The sequence below is a fragment of the Typopeltis vanoorti genome, chromosome 26, assembly GCF_054136105.1.
Source record: "Typopeltis vanoorti isolate ZY-2024b chromosome 26, IOZ_Tvanoo_1.0, whole genome shotgun sequence".
Lineage (NCBI taxonomy): Eukaryota > Metazoa > Arthropoda > Arachnida > Uropygi > Thelyphonidae > Typopeltis > Typopeltis vanoorti.
Window position 1 is genome coordinate 3965215 of NC_143574.1, and position 17282 is coordinate 3982496.

Here is a 17282-nt window from a genome sequence, read left to right on the forward strand (position 1 = left end):
CTCAGTGCTATCTATCTCTTCACTGGATGAAGAAATTCAGGTGTATCAAGAGGAAGTACTAGAGCTGTTGCATAAACTGAATAAGAATTTAACAATAAGTGCTACTAGATTATCAGTATAGATGCTAGAAGAATGTTCAGCTGAAACTGGCTATGCCTTTGACCAGACTGGATAATTTGAGTCTTTGAACAGGTAAGGTTCCACAGGAGTAGAAATAGATTGACAAAGAATCTATACTTTGAAAGAACAGCAGTGTGGGTTTACTAGAGATGGTCATGTTTAGCAACTTGTTCACATAGTATGATAATGTGATGATTGACACTGACACTTTTTGATATCTAACCATCAGCTATCATAGTGTGTGGCTGGCTGGCTGACAAATCTCAAAAAGTGGTGTATGGGAAGTGTGAGTCTGCAAAATTAAGGTTAGAAGTGGTGTACTGCAGGGATCAGTCATTGGTCCACCATTATTTAATAATGGATATCTTTAAAGTAATGATATTAGGAAGGATTTTTCAAGTGAAATATAACCATTTGCTGATAATGCAAAGACAAGTAGGGTAATCAGGAGTGTAACTGCATTCAGTACTTGTGGAAAGATTTGAATAGGCTGGAATTGTGGGCATGCAAAATGGCTGTCAGTACAATGTTAGTAAATGTAAAACTATGCACTTTGGTGTAATGAAATATCCAGTAGCGTATTATACTGGTGGGATTACGCTAGAAGAAACTGATCAGTCTAGGGATCTTGGAGTTTTAATAGATAAGAAATAGAAGTCTAAGGACCATATCACAAAGATTGCAAATAATAAAACTAAAAGGACAATTGCAATGTCGAAACAAACTTAGACGTATAAGGATGTTACTTTGTCTCTTTACAAGACATCGATATGATCTCACCTGGACTATTGTATATTGATCTGGTGTACAAGATGATGCAGATACAATGGGGAGAGTGTTAAACATGATATTGTGACTGAGGAATGTAGATCATGAGTGCAGATTAAGAATTTGTAAACTGCAGATTTTGGGTTGGGTGGATTTGAGATTTGTATAGAGTTAGTAGCTAGGTGGGCATTTCCCCCCCCCCCAAGATGATAAATATTTTGAGCCTACTAGTTATTGGTAAAGAATAACTTCTGCATCTCACTTCAACCTCAGTATTTACATCTGGGTCTGCCTACTCACTGATGAGACCTCAACAAGGGTCAAAACCGGTCTGGGTAGTGACCTCCTCTCCTCCATAATGTATAGCGTCATACATGTCTGTAAGAAGATGTGCTTTACATTATGGAAAATACTAAGGACAGTGATCAGAACTTACTCCACCTTTACTACGAGTCGCCCTAGCATGAACCATGTGTTGGCTTTCACTTGGATCCGTCGAAACTTTTATAGTTTCTATATATTTGGCATGAAACTCTTAGAGTCTCTATCTTAGAGTTTCTATATTCAGCTTGGAAATAATGTTGGATTCAATATCCACTTAATTTGTATAATTTTGCATTGCTGAAGCGAAGCCTTTTTGGCTCTTTATCTCAGTAACTAAAAAATTAAAGATACTAAGAAATTGTATACTTGGTTTAATCCTTTATCCAAGTGTAAGCAAATGAAGTTTGCACCTGAAGTATCTTCACATCACATATCCTTATGCAAATCACATATCCTTATGGGTGTGTATAATGCATAGCATTATACACACCCATAAGGATATGTGATGTGAAGACATTAGCTTCTATATACGAGTTGCCCCAGTCCTGATTATACTTCAGTTGCTTACACTTGGATAAAGGATTAAACCAAGTATATAATTTCTTGGCATCTTTAATTTATAGCATGACCAAGTGAAAAACTTTCAATAACTAACTATCTCTAATAAGGTGAGACACCTTTTGGCAACTCGTATATAAAAATATGACTTCTGCATTACTTCAACCTTCTCGAAATGTTTCCATGGCACATCTGTTGGTGTGCGATGCAGGCAAAGAGATCAGCTGTGGATCTAGATTATTGGAATCCATACTAGTGGTTTGCTGATTAACTGGTGGGCCTCTAGGTTGTGGAGAAATTCACCATTGATAACCTTTTCCATTATTTTGAGATGATTGTGGTGATGGTGATTAGTCAGTTGGACAGCAGGCTTATCTTTTTTTTTTTCCTCTCTTTTGCAGTTAGTTGAATTCATGCTTGCTTTCAAGTGTTGGGATAAGTGCCAGCTGAATATAGAAGATTTAAGATATGATAGAGGATAGGTGCTAGCTCAAGAGCACAATGTTTGAGTACACTTAGCCATTTGTAAATATTCTTCTTCAACAGAGGATGCAACTGTCTCTTCACTCTAATAATTATTTGTCTCAGAGAACACACTTTGCTTTTCCCACCTCAGTAGCCATTTTGCAACATCCAGTGTGTGCTGCATTAGTACTCCTGTTGGAAATTGTAGAACCTATGGTGTTTTAAAACTTGCATTGTACCTTAGACATCTAACTGTTCTTTTACTGTTCTGCCACTTTTAATATTTATTTCCAAAATAGTGTCTAATATTGTGGTGTAGCATGTAGTAAATACAGAAATGGTCTTATATAAAACATTGTGTAAATTAATGTAATATCTGTATTATTCACATAGTAAATGTTTATTTTTTTAAATTTTGTAAAGCATGTGGAATTGCAGCCCACAAAGACTGTATTGAAACAGTAAGGTCTTGTGGTGCACCAAGTTTGCCACCTCGGCCTCCATTACTCTCAACCGGGAGTAGCCAGAATTCTCTCCACATGTCAGACGAACCAATGGTATCTCAGGAATCATTACCAAATGGTCATAAACCTTCTTTGAGTAAGTTTTTAACTTCTCATTTTCTTTACATTGATAACAGTTTGATTTATGAACATATGGTTAAGTTTGCAATACTTAGTAGGTTATTCTTACTTCATGTTTTCTTACTTTCTTACTTTTTAAACAGAACTGAAAGTTAATATAATTACAGAAACCAACTTATGGTGAATCATTTGCATAATTTATGTTAGCACTAAATCACCATTAACTACTCTTAGGCTTACAACCTAAACCTCTAGCTCAACTATAAAGGCAGCAGTTGCTCTACAATCAAGAACTTATATTACATATCTTAAAATGGACATATTCTGCATCACTCTAGGAGCAGTGATACATCTATAATGTATTGAATAGAATTAAATATAAATTGAAAGCATAGACTTTGATGGCTTAGTTGTGAGGGTTGCTGTTCTCTTTCTTTCTTTCTTTCTAGTGAAGCATTGTAGTTCACTCCAACTATGGGAAGAGTGCTACATGCAACATGAGAAATTAGCAAAGATGAAACCAAACTGATTTCTGTTCACTTTTATTCAACTTGTCCTTTTATAGTTTCCTCTGCCTTTATACTTCTTGTGCTTACCTAGTCATTTGGATATGTCCATTATAACATTAAATAATCTTTGTAGAAAGTTTTTTTTACTTGGTCACAATGTACAAGAAATCATATTCTTATTCTAATCCCCCACACAAATCCCATAAGTTTCCACAAGAGAAACAATGGACAGAACATTATAAGAATTTATGGTATGATCCAAATTTAATAACAAAAAATAATAATGAAGAAATCAATACTGATAGAGAATCAGTTAGATTGGAAGAACAAACAAAAAAAAAGCAATGAAGGTATCAAAAAACATATTCTAGAATCATTGGAGGAAGACAATCAAGAGGTAGACCAAAAAGAACTTGGCTACAGTCTCTGAAGGAAAGGTGACAATTATTGAGCTTCAGATAGATGACAGAGATAGAGCCAGATGGCAAAGATTTGTTCATGGGGGGAGGGAACTCAACCTGTCATCTCACATATGATAAAGAAGAAGAACCTACCTAAAAGATAAAAATATAGATGAAAAAATAAATTTTTCAGAAAATCTGTGTAACAATTAAAAGGATAATGAATAAAATAACAAGACAAGAAACAATTAAATTTTATAAAGTAATGGTCACTTCCACTCTGTTATATAGTTCAGAAACACTGCTAAAAAGAAAGATGGAAGTAAAATACATGCTGCAGAAATGAGATTTTTAAGAGCAGTTAAAGTAGACTATATAAAAAACAAAGCCATTTGAAAAGAGTTAGGTATTTACAATACAAATTAAAAGATCAAGGAATATAGAGAGAAATGGAAAGTGCATATATTTAGGATGGAAAGATATCAGTTATCAAAAGAGCTGGATAAATATAAACCAAAGAGGGAGACCATCTGCAAGATGGAAAAACCAGCGAAGCTGGAACAGGCACATGCAAATAGCTAATCCTTGAAAAGGATTAGCTATTTGCATGTGCCTGTTCTATGTTAATGGAGTGGAACAGCACTGGGAAAGGATTAAAAATGCCATTTAATTCTTCCAAAATTTTGTTTCAGTCAGATATCTTTAGGGGAGTACAATATGAAAGTTGTCTCACACACACAACACAAAACAAAATGAAACACATGGATGAAAGACTAGTCCTAACTAGGTGAGGTGCTCTACAATGTAAACTGGGATCTCCAGGTGTTAGTATTTCATATTTTTAGAAGTTTTCCTTCTTCCCTCCATTCTCATCCATCCCTTAGGATGGTAAAGTGATGAGGGGTTTACGACGAATTAATGCAGCTGACTTGTCACTCCTCTGCTGCATCCCCTAAGGGTGTGTATTCATGACTGTAGATCCATGTGTGTTCACAGGGCTGGTTTGCCTATTCTGAGGTATGAAACACCTGAGTTTCCAGGTGAAAAACCCTCTACCTCTGTATGAGACTGGCTAATTCATCTTTAGTCGAAAGAGACCAGATAAAGGTTCCTCACATCATGGAAGGGAATCGAACTCAGATCTTTCTGACCAAAGGGCTTTGTCTATACCGACTTCTTAAGAGCTACAGAAGCTCTTAAGAAGTTTTACGCAACCATATTTGATGAAGTTAGGCTGATTTCTAAGTGCAGTGCAGATTCTCATTTGCTGTGATGAAGCATGGTGGTTTTATTACAGTTGATTCTATGAGTCATATCCAGAGCATGGTCTGCAAGGCCTGAGAGTGTGACCATAGTTATGATTGCATATGTATTTTTATGTTCTTCTAAGCAGATGGTGGCTGCTCTTCCTGTCTGTCCATAGTAGGCCAACTTGTATGAATAGGGAACTATATACATCAGTTATATAGTTCCCTATATACTGATGTATATAGGGAACTATACTCAGACCTTAACTCCCTCAGAGAAGAGGGAGTTAGGTCTCGGTAGAGTAGAATGGATAAGGGTGGCTAGTTTGAAATGTGGCTTGAAAGCTGTGCAGAGTTTTTTTTTTCGAATTTTAGCCATGTTTTCTGATATTCCTTGGACATAGAGGATGGTGATATAATTACTAAAATCTTTCTGAAGAGAAAGTTATGTTGTGGATTGGGGAAGGATTGATTATTTGTTTTAATTTTGTAGGAACTGTAGCCATTAGATAGGAAGGTATGGTGTATATATGATTGCCTTCTGCTGCAAGTGAGGTCTCTTTGGAATGCTCTATTGGTTTGGGTTTTTTATGATAGATACCATATTGTTGAGGGAGGGAGGGGAGATAATGGGGAAGTTTGTGAATATAACTCTTTATGGAATTGGATTTTCTGTGTACTCCAAAGGAGAGGTTACCATTAAGAAGGCATGTTACCAAGGTGTCTAGGAAGGATAGACCATTATTAGTTTTCTTTTCCATTGTAAATTGGATTCTATGGTATAGCCTTATTGAGATGACAGAAGAAAGAGTAATAACTCCAAATAGAGAATACATCATTGTATATCTTAGTAGAAGGCTTGAGCTGAGTCAAGAGTTTTTTTTCAAAATCTAAAAAAAAAAAAATTGCTGGGAGTGGGGGGGAGAAAGAGAGAGAGAGCAGAACCCATAAAAGGTACCCTGTATCTGTTTGTAAATTTTGTTCTTCCAAGGGATTTGTGATATCAGTAGGAAAAACTTTTTTTTTTAAAAGCATTATTGTCATTTAAGGGAATACTAGTAAACAGTGAGATGATGTCAAATATTATCTGTATTATTAAAAATTAGATTTTCATTTGAAATTTTTAAATGGATAACATTTATGTATAGGGTGGCCATAAAATAATTTTCCCTCTTTGGTGGAGGTATCTGTTGTTAAAACCAATAAACGGAATGAGACCAAATTTTATATTGAGACTTTTGAAGGCACGGGGAGATGATTTCCGCAAAAAAAGGATTTGTACCAAAAGTCGCCATTAGGGGAAATTTTGGTGCCCGGATAATTACATTAAAGGCAGATAAAATGGAATAATAACATTTCGACGGTGTAAGCGACAGCCGCGTCACTCATTCCAGCTGGATATGTGGCGCATTACAATGATAATATGAATAATAATAATTAAACTAAAACAACAACTTGTGAGAGACACAGAAATTAATGTAGTGATTGAACTCACAGGAAATGTTTTATTCATCAGAATCAAGTTCCCTGAACCACATACACGATTTTCAATGTGCTGATCTTTCTTGTGTACAAGAAATTGCATCTGGTGTGCGACATGCTCTACAGCTGAGCGTAAGGAGTCGGATTGGATGTTCATAACAGCCCGTTTTATGTTCTCTTTCAAGATATGCAAGTTGGGAACCTGCTGGAATGAGTGACGCGGCTGTCGCTTACACTGTCGAAATGTTATTATTCCATTTTATCTGCCTTGAAATTTCGCTTACACTGTCGAAATGTTATTATTCCATTTTTTCTGCCTTTAATGTAATTATTCGTTTGTTTTCGGCTCCACCAGTGCCAAAATTTCCCCTATCGGCGACTTTTGATACTAAATCTTTTTTTCGCAGAAATCATATCCCCATGCCTTCAAAAGTCTCAATATAAAATTTGGTCTCATTCCATTTATTGGTTTTAATTACAGATGCCTCCAAAGAGGGAAAGTTATTTTATGGCCACCCTATACATAAATGTTATCCATTTAAAAATTTCAAATGAAAATCTAATTTTTAATAATACAGATATATTGGTAAGCTTTGACATCATCTCACTGTTTACCAGTATTCCCTTAAATGACAATATGGCCACCCTGTATGATGGTATGGTTAATAAGGGTATAAGAGATTTTTCTAACTGTTTGGATAATTTATAGCAGGGGAATCTGTAGCATTTACTATAGGTTTTTGGGAAAATGGATTTGTGGATTTTAGGTAAGCTGTATGTGTGTGTGGGGGGGGGGGGGGGTTGGACAAGAACTGAAGTTTTTCTTTTTTTTTTTTCAGGCCAGGAAGATACTTTTTTGAACAGACTGTTGAAATTTCGTGTGTGTATATTACAAGTTTTGTATTGTACTCCCTGAAGATGCTTCTATAAGAAATGAAATATTGGAAGAATTACAGGGTATTAATCTTTTAGTGCTCTTTTGTCCCATTAAATCTCCAACAACATGAATTCCTCTTGACACCTAAGCCTTGTCACATGGATGGTGTTTAGGTCACTGGTCGTAGAAGATCTTGAAGCCTGAATGTTTGACTGCTGCAAAGTTTGTCATATAAGTAGGGAAAATGGAAACTATGGATGAGGTTTGAGCAAGAATGTTGTTGATGCATACGAGTGCAGATGATATAATAGTTCTGAGGAATACCTTCAGTAGAGTGTTCTGAAGAACACACTCCCATTACAGACACCAAATAACACTAGAGAAAACTGTTGGCCCATTATAAAGAGAGCCCTCTATACCGGATGTCATTAAATGCCTTCAAAATGTTTAGTGCAACAGCATAGGTTTTTCCACATCTTTTCATAACACATATCCAGAGGTGGGTGATATTGGCAAGATCCGTTGTGGGTATTAAATGGCAGCACACCATAATAGACCTTATTAATGATCACTGATTAGCTGGCATTTCTTCTGGTAATGAAAAAGTTGACTGTACTTAGAAAACATCAACTACATAATGTAGTTGTAGCTAGATATTCATTGTGCAGTTATCTCTTCACATTATACAGTATACAACTGACTTTGATTGGTCTATATTTTATGCTAGGAAATAGTTCAGAGAAAACCAGAATATAAATTCCTTTAGTCTTCTTCTTCATTTGATCCCCTCATATTTACTGAACTTTATTCAAATGACAAACTTCAAGATCTTCTATTTCCATAACCAGTGAAAATGGAAGATCTTGAAGCCATTCTCAGATAGGGTGAGATAATCTAGTGAACTTCAATGGTATCAAAACACAGTCCTGTCCTATCACATAGAAGGATGATTCTGCTTCATTTTCTCCTAATCTTGATAATGTTCCAATTTCTATTCAATTACCAGTTTCCTCTTCTTGTAGCAGCCAGTAGCAGTAATCTTGATAATGTTCCAATTTCTATTCAGTTACTAGTTTCCTTTTCTTGCAGCAACCAGTAGCAGTTTGGGACTTAAATTGTAACACTCAAAAAAAAAATTTTTTTGAGTGTTTTTTCATATTTTTCATATTTCATATTTTTCCTATTATTTTTCAACATAAAAATAAATAATTTTTATGTTGAAAAAATATAATAGGAAATCTATTTGCAAATATTATAATCATTTCAGCTGTATGCTATTCCCTGAACAACTGATGCTAAGCCCAGAAAAGGGGAAGGGAAATATTAATGAAATTAATCAAAGTCCAAAAAAAACTTAATTACCATATATTATCACGTATAATGCGAAAAATTTATGGTAAAAAATACTACTTTAAGTTAGTGGTCTGCATTATATGCAGATCCTAAAAAATATAACATCTTATTAGACTTGCACACACAATATATACTACCTAATGCCTATGCAACCAAATCTACTTGACCCACTCTCATTCGGCGACCAAGCGCGCATCGTATCTGCGCATAAAGCTACTTACAGTACTGGCTTTATGCGCAGATATGATGCGTGCTCGGTCGCCGAATGATAGAGCACAGTTAGGTATATCGGTTTAACCACAGTTCATTTTAAATATTATTCATTAAACAAACCTAGCCTGAAAATGAGCCAACAGAAACTTAAACGTTCATCTTTTGAAGCAGGATTTAAATTGCACGTCATGCAGTTTGCAGAAGAACATAATAACAGTGTTGCTATGAGAGAATTTGGTGTAGCAGAGAGTAATATTAGACTTTGGCGTAAGCAAAAAGACAGTCTTGAAAAAATCCCTAAAACGAAATGTGCCCGTCGTGGAGATGTAGCATCCTTTCCAGAACTCGAAGAAGAGCTAAATGAATGGATTTTAACACAACGATAAGATGGCATCATAGTAACAAGAAATTGTTACGTCATTGTTTTCTCTCTACTTTCTTAGTTTATATACTTCTTTAACCTCTATTATCTTTTCTTATGTGTAGCCTAACTAGATTCTACCTAGGGATATTTCCTTTTCAGATACTGGCAAATTTGTATTTATAGTGCACCAGCAGTATCCTATAACAGGAATTTATTCAAGTTCAGGGAAACATTCCTAGATTCATTGGCATACACTCTAACACACACTTAACTAGATATCAGTACTTTGCAGTCGTGACCAGTGATCTATTACTTAAACATATATATCTAAAATTTCTCCCACTATGGATCTAATTTCGTAAGTGGTAATTTGATATCTCGAATTCAGGCATGGCTCAGGCATATGCAATAAAACATGTTTATTGGAACTAAATGACAATTACAATTAAATTGAATCAAAATACTAAAACTTCTAAATCTCTTGCTAAGTTAGTTAAACAATTCTAAATTAATCAAGTTCACCTAGACAGATCAAAATATTAATCACACATAACAATAGAAAGCAATGACAATATTACACTATATTAAGATCCTCTCATGCATGCTATTCATAAAGCACATATTACACAACTTGTTCCTATCTCAGTTAAGGTTATATACTAAACAAAATACACTTATTACTTCAGTCACGTACAATTAGATTCGTTCCTGACAATTCCTTGTCCAACAGAATTTGCTGTCTCAAAATACGAAATCTTATCAAAGTTCTCTAAGGATTGTCCACATTACTTAATCAAACACAAATTTCTATCTTCTATCACTTCCGTAACAAATGACGGAGATCTCTACGTTACCCAGTTCTTTCCAAAGGTCTATTAACTACCACATGTTGTTCTGGTCATCCTCATAAGCAATTAGCTTATGAAGGATGACCAGAACCCTTCGTAAGCAAAAGCCAGGCACAGAGATAGCCAACTTCGTAACCGAGTTGGCTATCTCGGTGCCTGGCTTTTGGCTATGCCATCCTTTCTACTGTTGCTGGACTCGAATTAAGTTTCTTCTATGAACTGAGGGCTATCTCTGCTCCCTTCTGATGGGACATCCAGCGACTGACACGATTCTGCATAAGCTGATGATTTGCGTACGGTTCTGAGTGGAATCTTCTTCAGCATAATCAGGAAAACAGCCCACTCTCCGATGTCATAGAACCCTGCCTTGTCCTTTCTCCGACCACCGGTCAAGAATCCTCAAGATGAAATCCGGAACAAAAAAGAGGCCTTGCAATATGGCGCACATTGCCTTATATTCAATGTTTTAGTGCCCTCTTTTTGCTGTATCCTTTTTCTGCACGACCCTTTAGTTTTAATGCCCTTAAGATGATCCTTACTCTCCCTATTGCTGTTAGGTGCTGTCTTCAAGGAAATTTTCTGCATATGCTGTAGCCTCTGGCGTTACGACTGATACGTGCGTTTCAGACATGACCTTTGAACTGTTTCTCATTACTGTCTGGCGACTTACGTTGTTTGAGATAGCTTAATAGATCACAAATTTAAGCTAATATTTCTTTTACATAGAATCACTAATCTGACATAATTCTCTAGTTTAGTTTTCTGTTTTTGACTACAAATATTTCTAATACAATACACATATTAATGCACATTCTCATATACAACAAACAACGTCTTTATTACTTTCTGCTGGTGTGCAGGTATTATCTCAAATTAGTTTAAAATTTTTATGTTAGATTCTGAATGAACAACTTCTTAGAAAATCCTCCATTCAGGATCTAACAAAATGCAATTCGTTTTCGAGCTCTATAACTCAAGAATGGTAAATTCAAGGACACACCAGGTATTTCATCTTTTCTTGCTTCGCCTGGGTGGTGCAACAGATTTATGGAACGCAAAGCATTAACATTATGACACCGAACAAAAATTGTGCAGAAATTACCAAAGCAGCTTGAAGAAAAAGTGCAGTCCTTCCATAAATTTATCATAAAATTACGGAAGTGTCACGGATATGAACTTTCCCAAATTGGCAATATGGATGAGATGCCCATGTACTTTGATATGTTATGGAATCAGTAAACTCAGTTGGTGAAAAGGGTGTCTTCATAAAAACAATGGGACATGAAAAAACGCATTTTACCGTTGTTCTAGCATGCATGGCAGACGGAATCAAATTAAAGCCGACGGTGATATTTAAAAGGAAGAAAATTCCGAAGCATATGAAATTTCCACCAGGTGTAATTGTTCGTGCCAATCAGAAGGGTTGGATGGATGAAGAAGGTGTACAATTGTGGCTGGATCAAGTATGGAACATACGTCCAGGTAGCTTGTTACGTCAACAAAGCATGCTAATCTGGGATATGTTCTGGGCATATTTAATGGAGGCAAGCAAAGCGAAAGCACGTGAGCTACGTACAGACCTAGCAGTCTTGTCGGATGGTCTAACTTCCATTTTGCAGCCGCTTGATGTCAGCGTGAATAAGCCGTTTAAAGATCACTTACGTGAAAAATGGAGAGAATGGATGTCATCTGGTTTGGTGAAGATGACAGAGGGTGGGAATTTTCAGAAGCCTGAAATCACCCTAGTCACCAATTGGGTTAAAGAAGCATGGGATTTGATACCATTTGAAATGATTCAACGCTCATTTCTTAAATGTGGAATAAGTAATTCAATGGATGGATCTGAAGATCACGTCATATATGAAAGCGAGGATGACGCACAACAAAATGGAGAGTATGAAGACGATGACGATAACTGCTACACTGATGCAATCCCTTACAGATGAATTTATAAATGAAATGTTTGATGACTCAAAAGATGAAGAATTTAAAGGATTTTGACATTTTGTTTTAAAATAAACATTTCTGTCGTTAATTCGTATTGTATTTTGACATTTTGTTTTAAAATAAATATTTATTTTGTTAATTCGTATTGTATTATTTATAATGTTATGGAACAAGATTATCAGATTGCATTATATGTAGGCATGGCATTTTAGGGCTAGTTATCTAACAAAATTTCTAGTTTGCATTATATATGGATCGCATTATACGCGATAATATACGGTAGCTAAAAGTGAAAGTCTGAGGTTCTTCTAAAATATTACCATATATAAATTTTGATTGGCACTGCAAACATTGGAAGATAACTTCCACAGTATTTTCAGTAAAATAAAAAAACCTGAATAAAATATCTTTCCATTGTACTGATCTGAAGAATAAAAAATGACACATTACCACTAATAAATAAGTTCAATGTTAAATTTGATCCAATATCATATTTTGAAATATAATTTGTTATTTTTATATTTCTCTTGCAAACCAACAAAATAGAATGTGAAGCTAAAATATGACAGGACAATTGCTGATATAGATGATTCCAAGTAAAACAATATTTTATGTAACTCCTACTCATGAAAGGTTGTAAACCTATATAGGAGGGATTCCCAAACTTTTGGCAATCACACTTCCCTTTAGTGTAATCTTAATATACACACCTTCTCAAAAAATCCAAACACTAAAATGAACACAAATGAATAATGAAAGCAATACAATTAACTTTATTTTTAATAAAGATATAAAAAATAAAAATGTTCAAATGAAACAAAATAATTATTTAATTATTTATCCTAAACAATTATAAAATAATTATATAATTTTTCATAACCACTTTAATAAGATTGATTTTGCTGCTTTTCACAAGCTAGGACAGAAAATCGATGAAGCAGTCTATGCCAGTGTTAGGCAAATATCATGTCTGGCATCCAGTTGATTTCTAAACTTTGCCTTCACACTGACTAATGTTGAAAATCCAGATTTGCATAGATAGGTTGTAGAAAATGGGGTTAAAGTTAAAAGTGCATTACTTGCCAAAACTGGGTATGCAGCCATTTGGGAATACCAGAATTCATCAAGATTTTGATTAATGAAATTTTGTCTCAATAAAGATTTGCTCTGTACTTTGATGAGATCATCCTTCTTCTTATTAGCATAATCCATAAAATTCAAATTGATTTGATTTGTTGGTGTACGACTTTGACACGCTGGCCATAAGCGAAACACCACCCCCATGGTACTTACTTGGAACTAATATTTTGGGAAAGATGGATTTATTGCAACAATATACAACTAAAAAGTTCTTCTCACCTCCTGTGGACTTTGTCTGTACCCCCCCCCCCCCCCCCAAGGGAAGTACTCCTCACAGTTGGGAAACTCCACTATATAGTATATTAGAGCAGACTATGGATTTCTCTATTTTTTAAATAATCTGGAAACCTGCAACAGAAACCAAACATGGAACTTTTTCAAGCTGCTCCAGGCTTCCATTAAGCAGGGTGGTGGTGGTGGTGCACTCACACTGGACAATGAAATTCATCTCCTACTTAATGACATTTATAAACATCCTTTCCCATTGCAGGAGCTGAACCCATAGCCTGTTGTTTGGAGAGTAGTTATGTTAACCACTTGGTCAACCATGCCAGCAAGTCACACGATCTCAAAGGTCATTCCATTACATTTAATGGCTCTGCAATCGCCATTATAGGAATAATGACAAACAATAATTACATAATAAAAGACAAAGTCACTCGTATTTTTATCCTTGAATAACCTATTTCAGCTGTGGTTGGGATGTTAAGCAATTTGCAATAAATATTCTTCAGATCTTATTGGGACTGGAAACAGATCATAAAAAAAAAGAGGACAAAGAAGAGAAACTTGGGTCATGTCAGTCATGACCCAAGTCATGTCAGAATAGGAGACATTGGAGGACAAGAGAAAAAGCTGTGACACTCAAATGCAAAATATAGGAGAAAATCATAAGATAGGAGTTCACTCAGGAGACTTTTGTGTCAGACCTGAACAAATACCTTGAAAATGTCAAGAGCAACCTTAGTCTCTCCGGGCATTTCTGTAGTATTTGGCAAAGGGTAGAAGATATAGACAAGAGCATCTCCCATGAAATAGTTTTGACATAATACTGGCTAATTAGGTAAGGGCAAACTTCTCTCCATCAGTTTGGAAGCTTTAAGATAAGAGAGCTATTGATCTCCAATAGTGATTGACAAATTTATTCTCTTTCTTATTTTAGGTCCCTTTTGTAAAGTGTCCAAACACATATTATATTAATTTTATTAAGTGTGTCTGTCCATCTATCCACATTCATGCATGCACTCTCTCTCTCTCACACATACACACACGCATATTTGGATATTTCAAAATCATACACTCAATTTGCTCCACTCTGGCCAAGCAGAATTTAATGAAATATTGGTGTTTAGAATTGGACTGGAATTTATGATTCAGTTTTGGTTTAAATTAGGTAATTTTAAAGCACTAAATTAGACCAAATGTTTATGAGTGATACAAATATTCTTCTTGGCAATAATATTTCACTTTGCAGATGATAATAAATATGCTGGCTGCTGTATAAGTGAGATCACAATATTAAAATGATTTCAAAATGCATATTTTTATGATTGTCTGGAATCATTTGTATAATTTATGGTAGGCTGGATATCAGTTAATTTCAAGGTATACAAGTAGAATAAGAGATTGTTTAAAGACTTTACTTGTAGTGATGAGCAAGAGTTCAGGTTTGCGGTTGAGGACTGCTTCATCTTGTTGTGGATTTATAAATGTGTTTTTCCTATGATGTACTTTGTGTTTATATATCTATTTTCTGTATATATCTATAGTAATGGTGAAAGGGGTACAACGGCTTTTGTAGTGTTATATTTTTCTCCCTTAAAGTAACAATGACATCTGGATTTGGAGTCAATTTATGTGTAGACAATGATTGGTTACAGTTCTCACAAAATAGATAAAATACTATTTTGTGAGAAAATAGTGTTTTAAAAACATCACTATTCTTTCTCCATATATCTGAGGTATAAGATAGTTGAAGCACTAATAAAATATAATCTTCACATCACTTTCATACCAGATATCAAATTAGCAACTTTGATTTGTTCTCCTAAGGACAAACTCCATCCTCTAGCACAGTGTTTCTCAAACTTCAGATATCCACGTACCCCTTCTTAAATTTTCATTATTACCAAGTACCCCTAATTAATTAATTAAAAAATAAATAACTAAATTAATTAAAAATTATTTAATTAAAATTAATAAATTAATTTAAAATATTCATTAAAATTAAATATCTATTTTATTTGAATTTATATGTTCATGTAAACAAAAAATGATTTATTTTTAAATTTTGGTTCTCTAGAGATGTCAGACGACACACTCATCAATTTCATTTGATTCAGATGCATTATCAACATTTTCTTGTTGCTTACAGCTACTTGTATTTACTATGCTCTCTTTTGGGGTTTTATAAATCCAATCGTTTTATAAATTCAATCAAATAAATCCAATAAAACCAATCATCCATACGTACGATTTGAAAGCAAAAAAAAAAATACTGTATTTACTTGAATATAACTAAATTTTTTTCCCAAAATTAAAGCTAAAAAATCGTGTTGCGAGATACGTGCGGAAATTTTCAGAAACTAAAGTTTTCAAAAAAAAACTGAAAATGGTGCAACTTACCAAGAAGCTCCTACTCGCTATCACAACTTTTGTTATCGAGAACAGTTTCTTTGTGTGTATCGTCAAAGTCATCTACCCAAATAGTGTTGTCTTCTTTTCCATTATTTCAAGCAAAAATTACCAGTAATTTACAAGACTTGAGATACGTAGAGCAGCGAAGAATTGCATATGATTGGTGCAGTATTAAGAAAAGAAATTAGCATTTCAACCGTTGAAATGCTAATTTCAACATTTCAACAGTTGAGTTGAAATGCTAATTCCCTTCAACCGAATTCTATAATATCTGAAACACATTCACTATATATTTCTTAGTTTTAACACATTAATGACGGGGGAGGGGGGGTGTCAAGCAAAACCATATGTTCCACCGGCAACATATCGTTTTGCTTGGTCTACACAGCAGTTTCTGTTTGGAGAGGGGATGTGATTCATTAGTTAGTGCCATTTTATCCCAGTTGTCTCTAATTGCACTGTTAGTTGAAAAATATAATGACTCCTTTAATTATGCATAGCCGAAAATTTCCACGTACCCCCAAACGACCTTTCATGTACCCCGTGGGTACGCATACCACACTTTGAGAAACTGCTCTAGCATATCCTGGAGCACATGAAGTTCTCTGTGACTGTGACTTGTCCTACTATGGACAGATAAGAAGATCTATTAACATCCGCCTTGAAGAACATAAGAAATACATTCAGTACCATTATTATGACAAGTCCAAACTGACAGACCATATTTTGGACATCTCTTCACACAGGATTAGATGGAAGAAAATCATAAGCAATGGCTATGAAGCATTGATCTAACTTTAACAAGTATGGCTGCATTAATGTGTCAAAAATTTGGGAGACTGTCATCTTAAGATCAACTCCTACAGAACTGTAATACTTTTTTTATGCAGCACTAGAGGATGCCAAATAGGACTTTAGATATTTTATTCATTGCAGTTTGAATTGTTTCACTCTCATTGTCATGCATAAACTGTAACATGTTGGTTTGAAATCCAGTAAAATATAAGTCAATAAATAAGCATTTTTTTTATTTATTTTATTTATTTATTTTTTTTTGTTTGGCATTGTAATACTTAAAGTAAGTTGTGAATAATGTCCAACACCTAAACATGTTAGAATCAACACTTGATTACTAGATTCTGCAGGTTTCAATTATTCCAGCATTTATCAACAAGCATCGACAGCTGATAGACAATGTGATATGTAAGACATAAATAGAAGTTATTTATTATTCTATTATTAATAGTTTACTGTACTGTTTTTATACATGTGTAGTAAATTTTTCTCTTGCAGTTATGTATGTCTATTATTGGCAATAAGTATCAGTACTTTTTTAAACTAGCTGTACCTTTAATTTCAATACACCATATAACCAATGTACAGAAATGTGTTATTTTTTACTAAATTGAATATTTACATAATAAACATTATTTCTGTGAAGATTA

At 34.6% G+C, this 17282-nt stretch overlaps 1 protein-coding gene across 1 annotated transcript in view; it reads left to right on the top strand.

The window, feature by feature from the left end:
• Positions 1-17282, top strand: part of Vav (Vav guanine nucleotide exchange factor) — a 339372-nt gene that overhangs the window by 243638 nt on the left and 78452 nt on the right. Inside the window, exon 19 of the mRNA XM_090414835.1 lies at positions 2659-2835. Coding sequence (XP_090270961.1) covers positions 2659-2835 — 177 coding nt within the window. The remainder of the gene's footprint in view (positions 1-2658; positions 2836-17282) is intronic.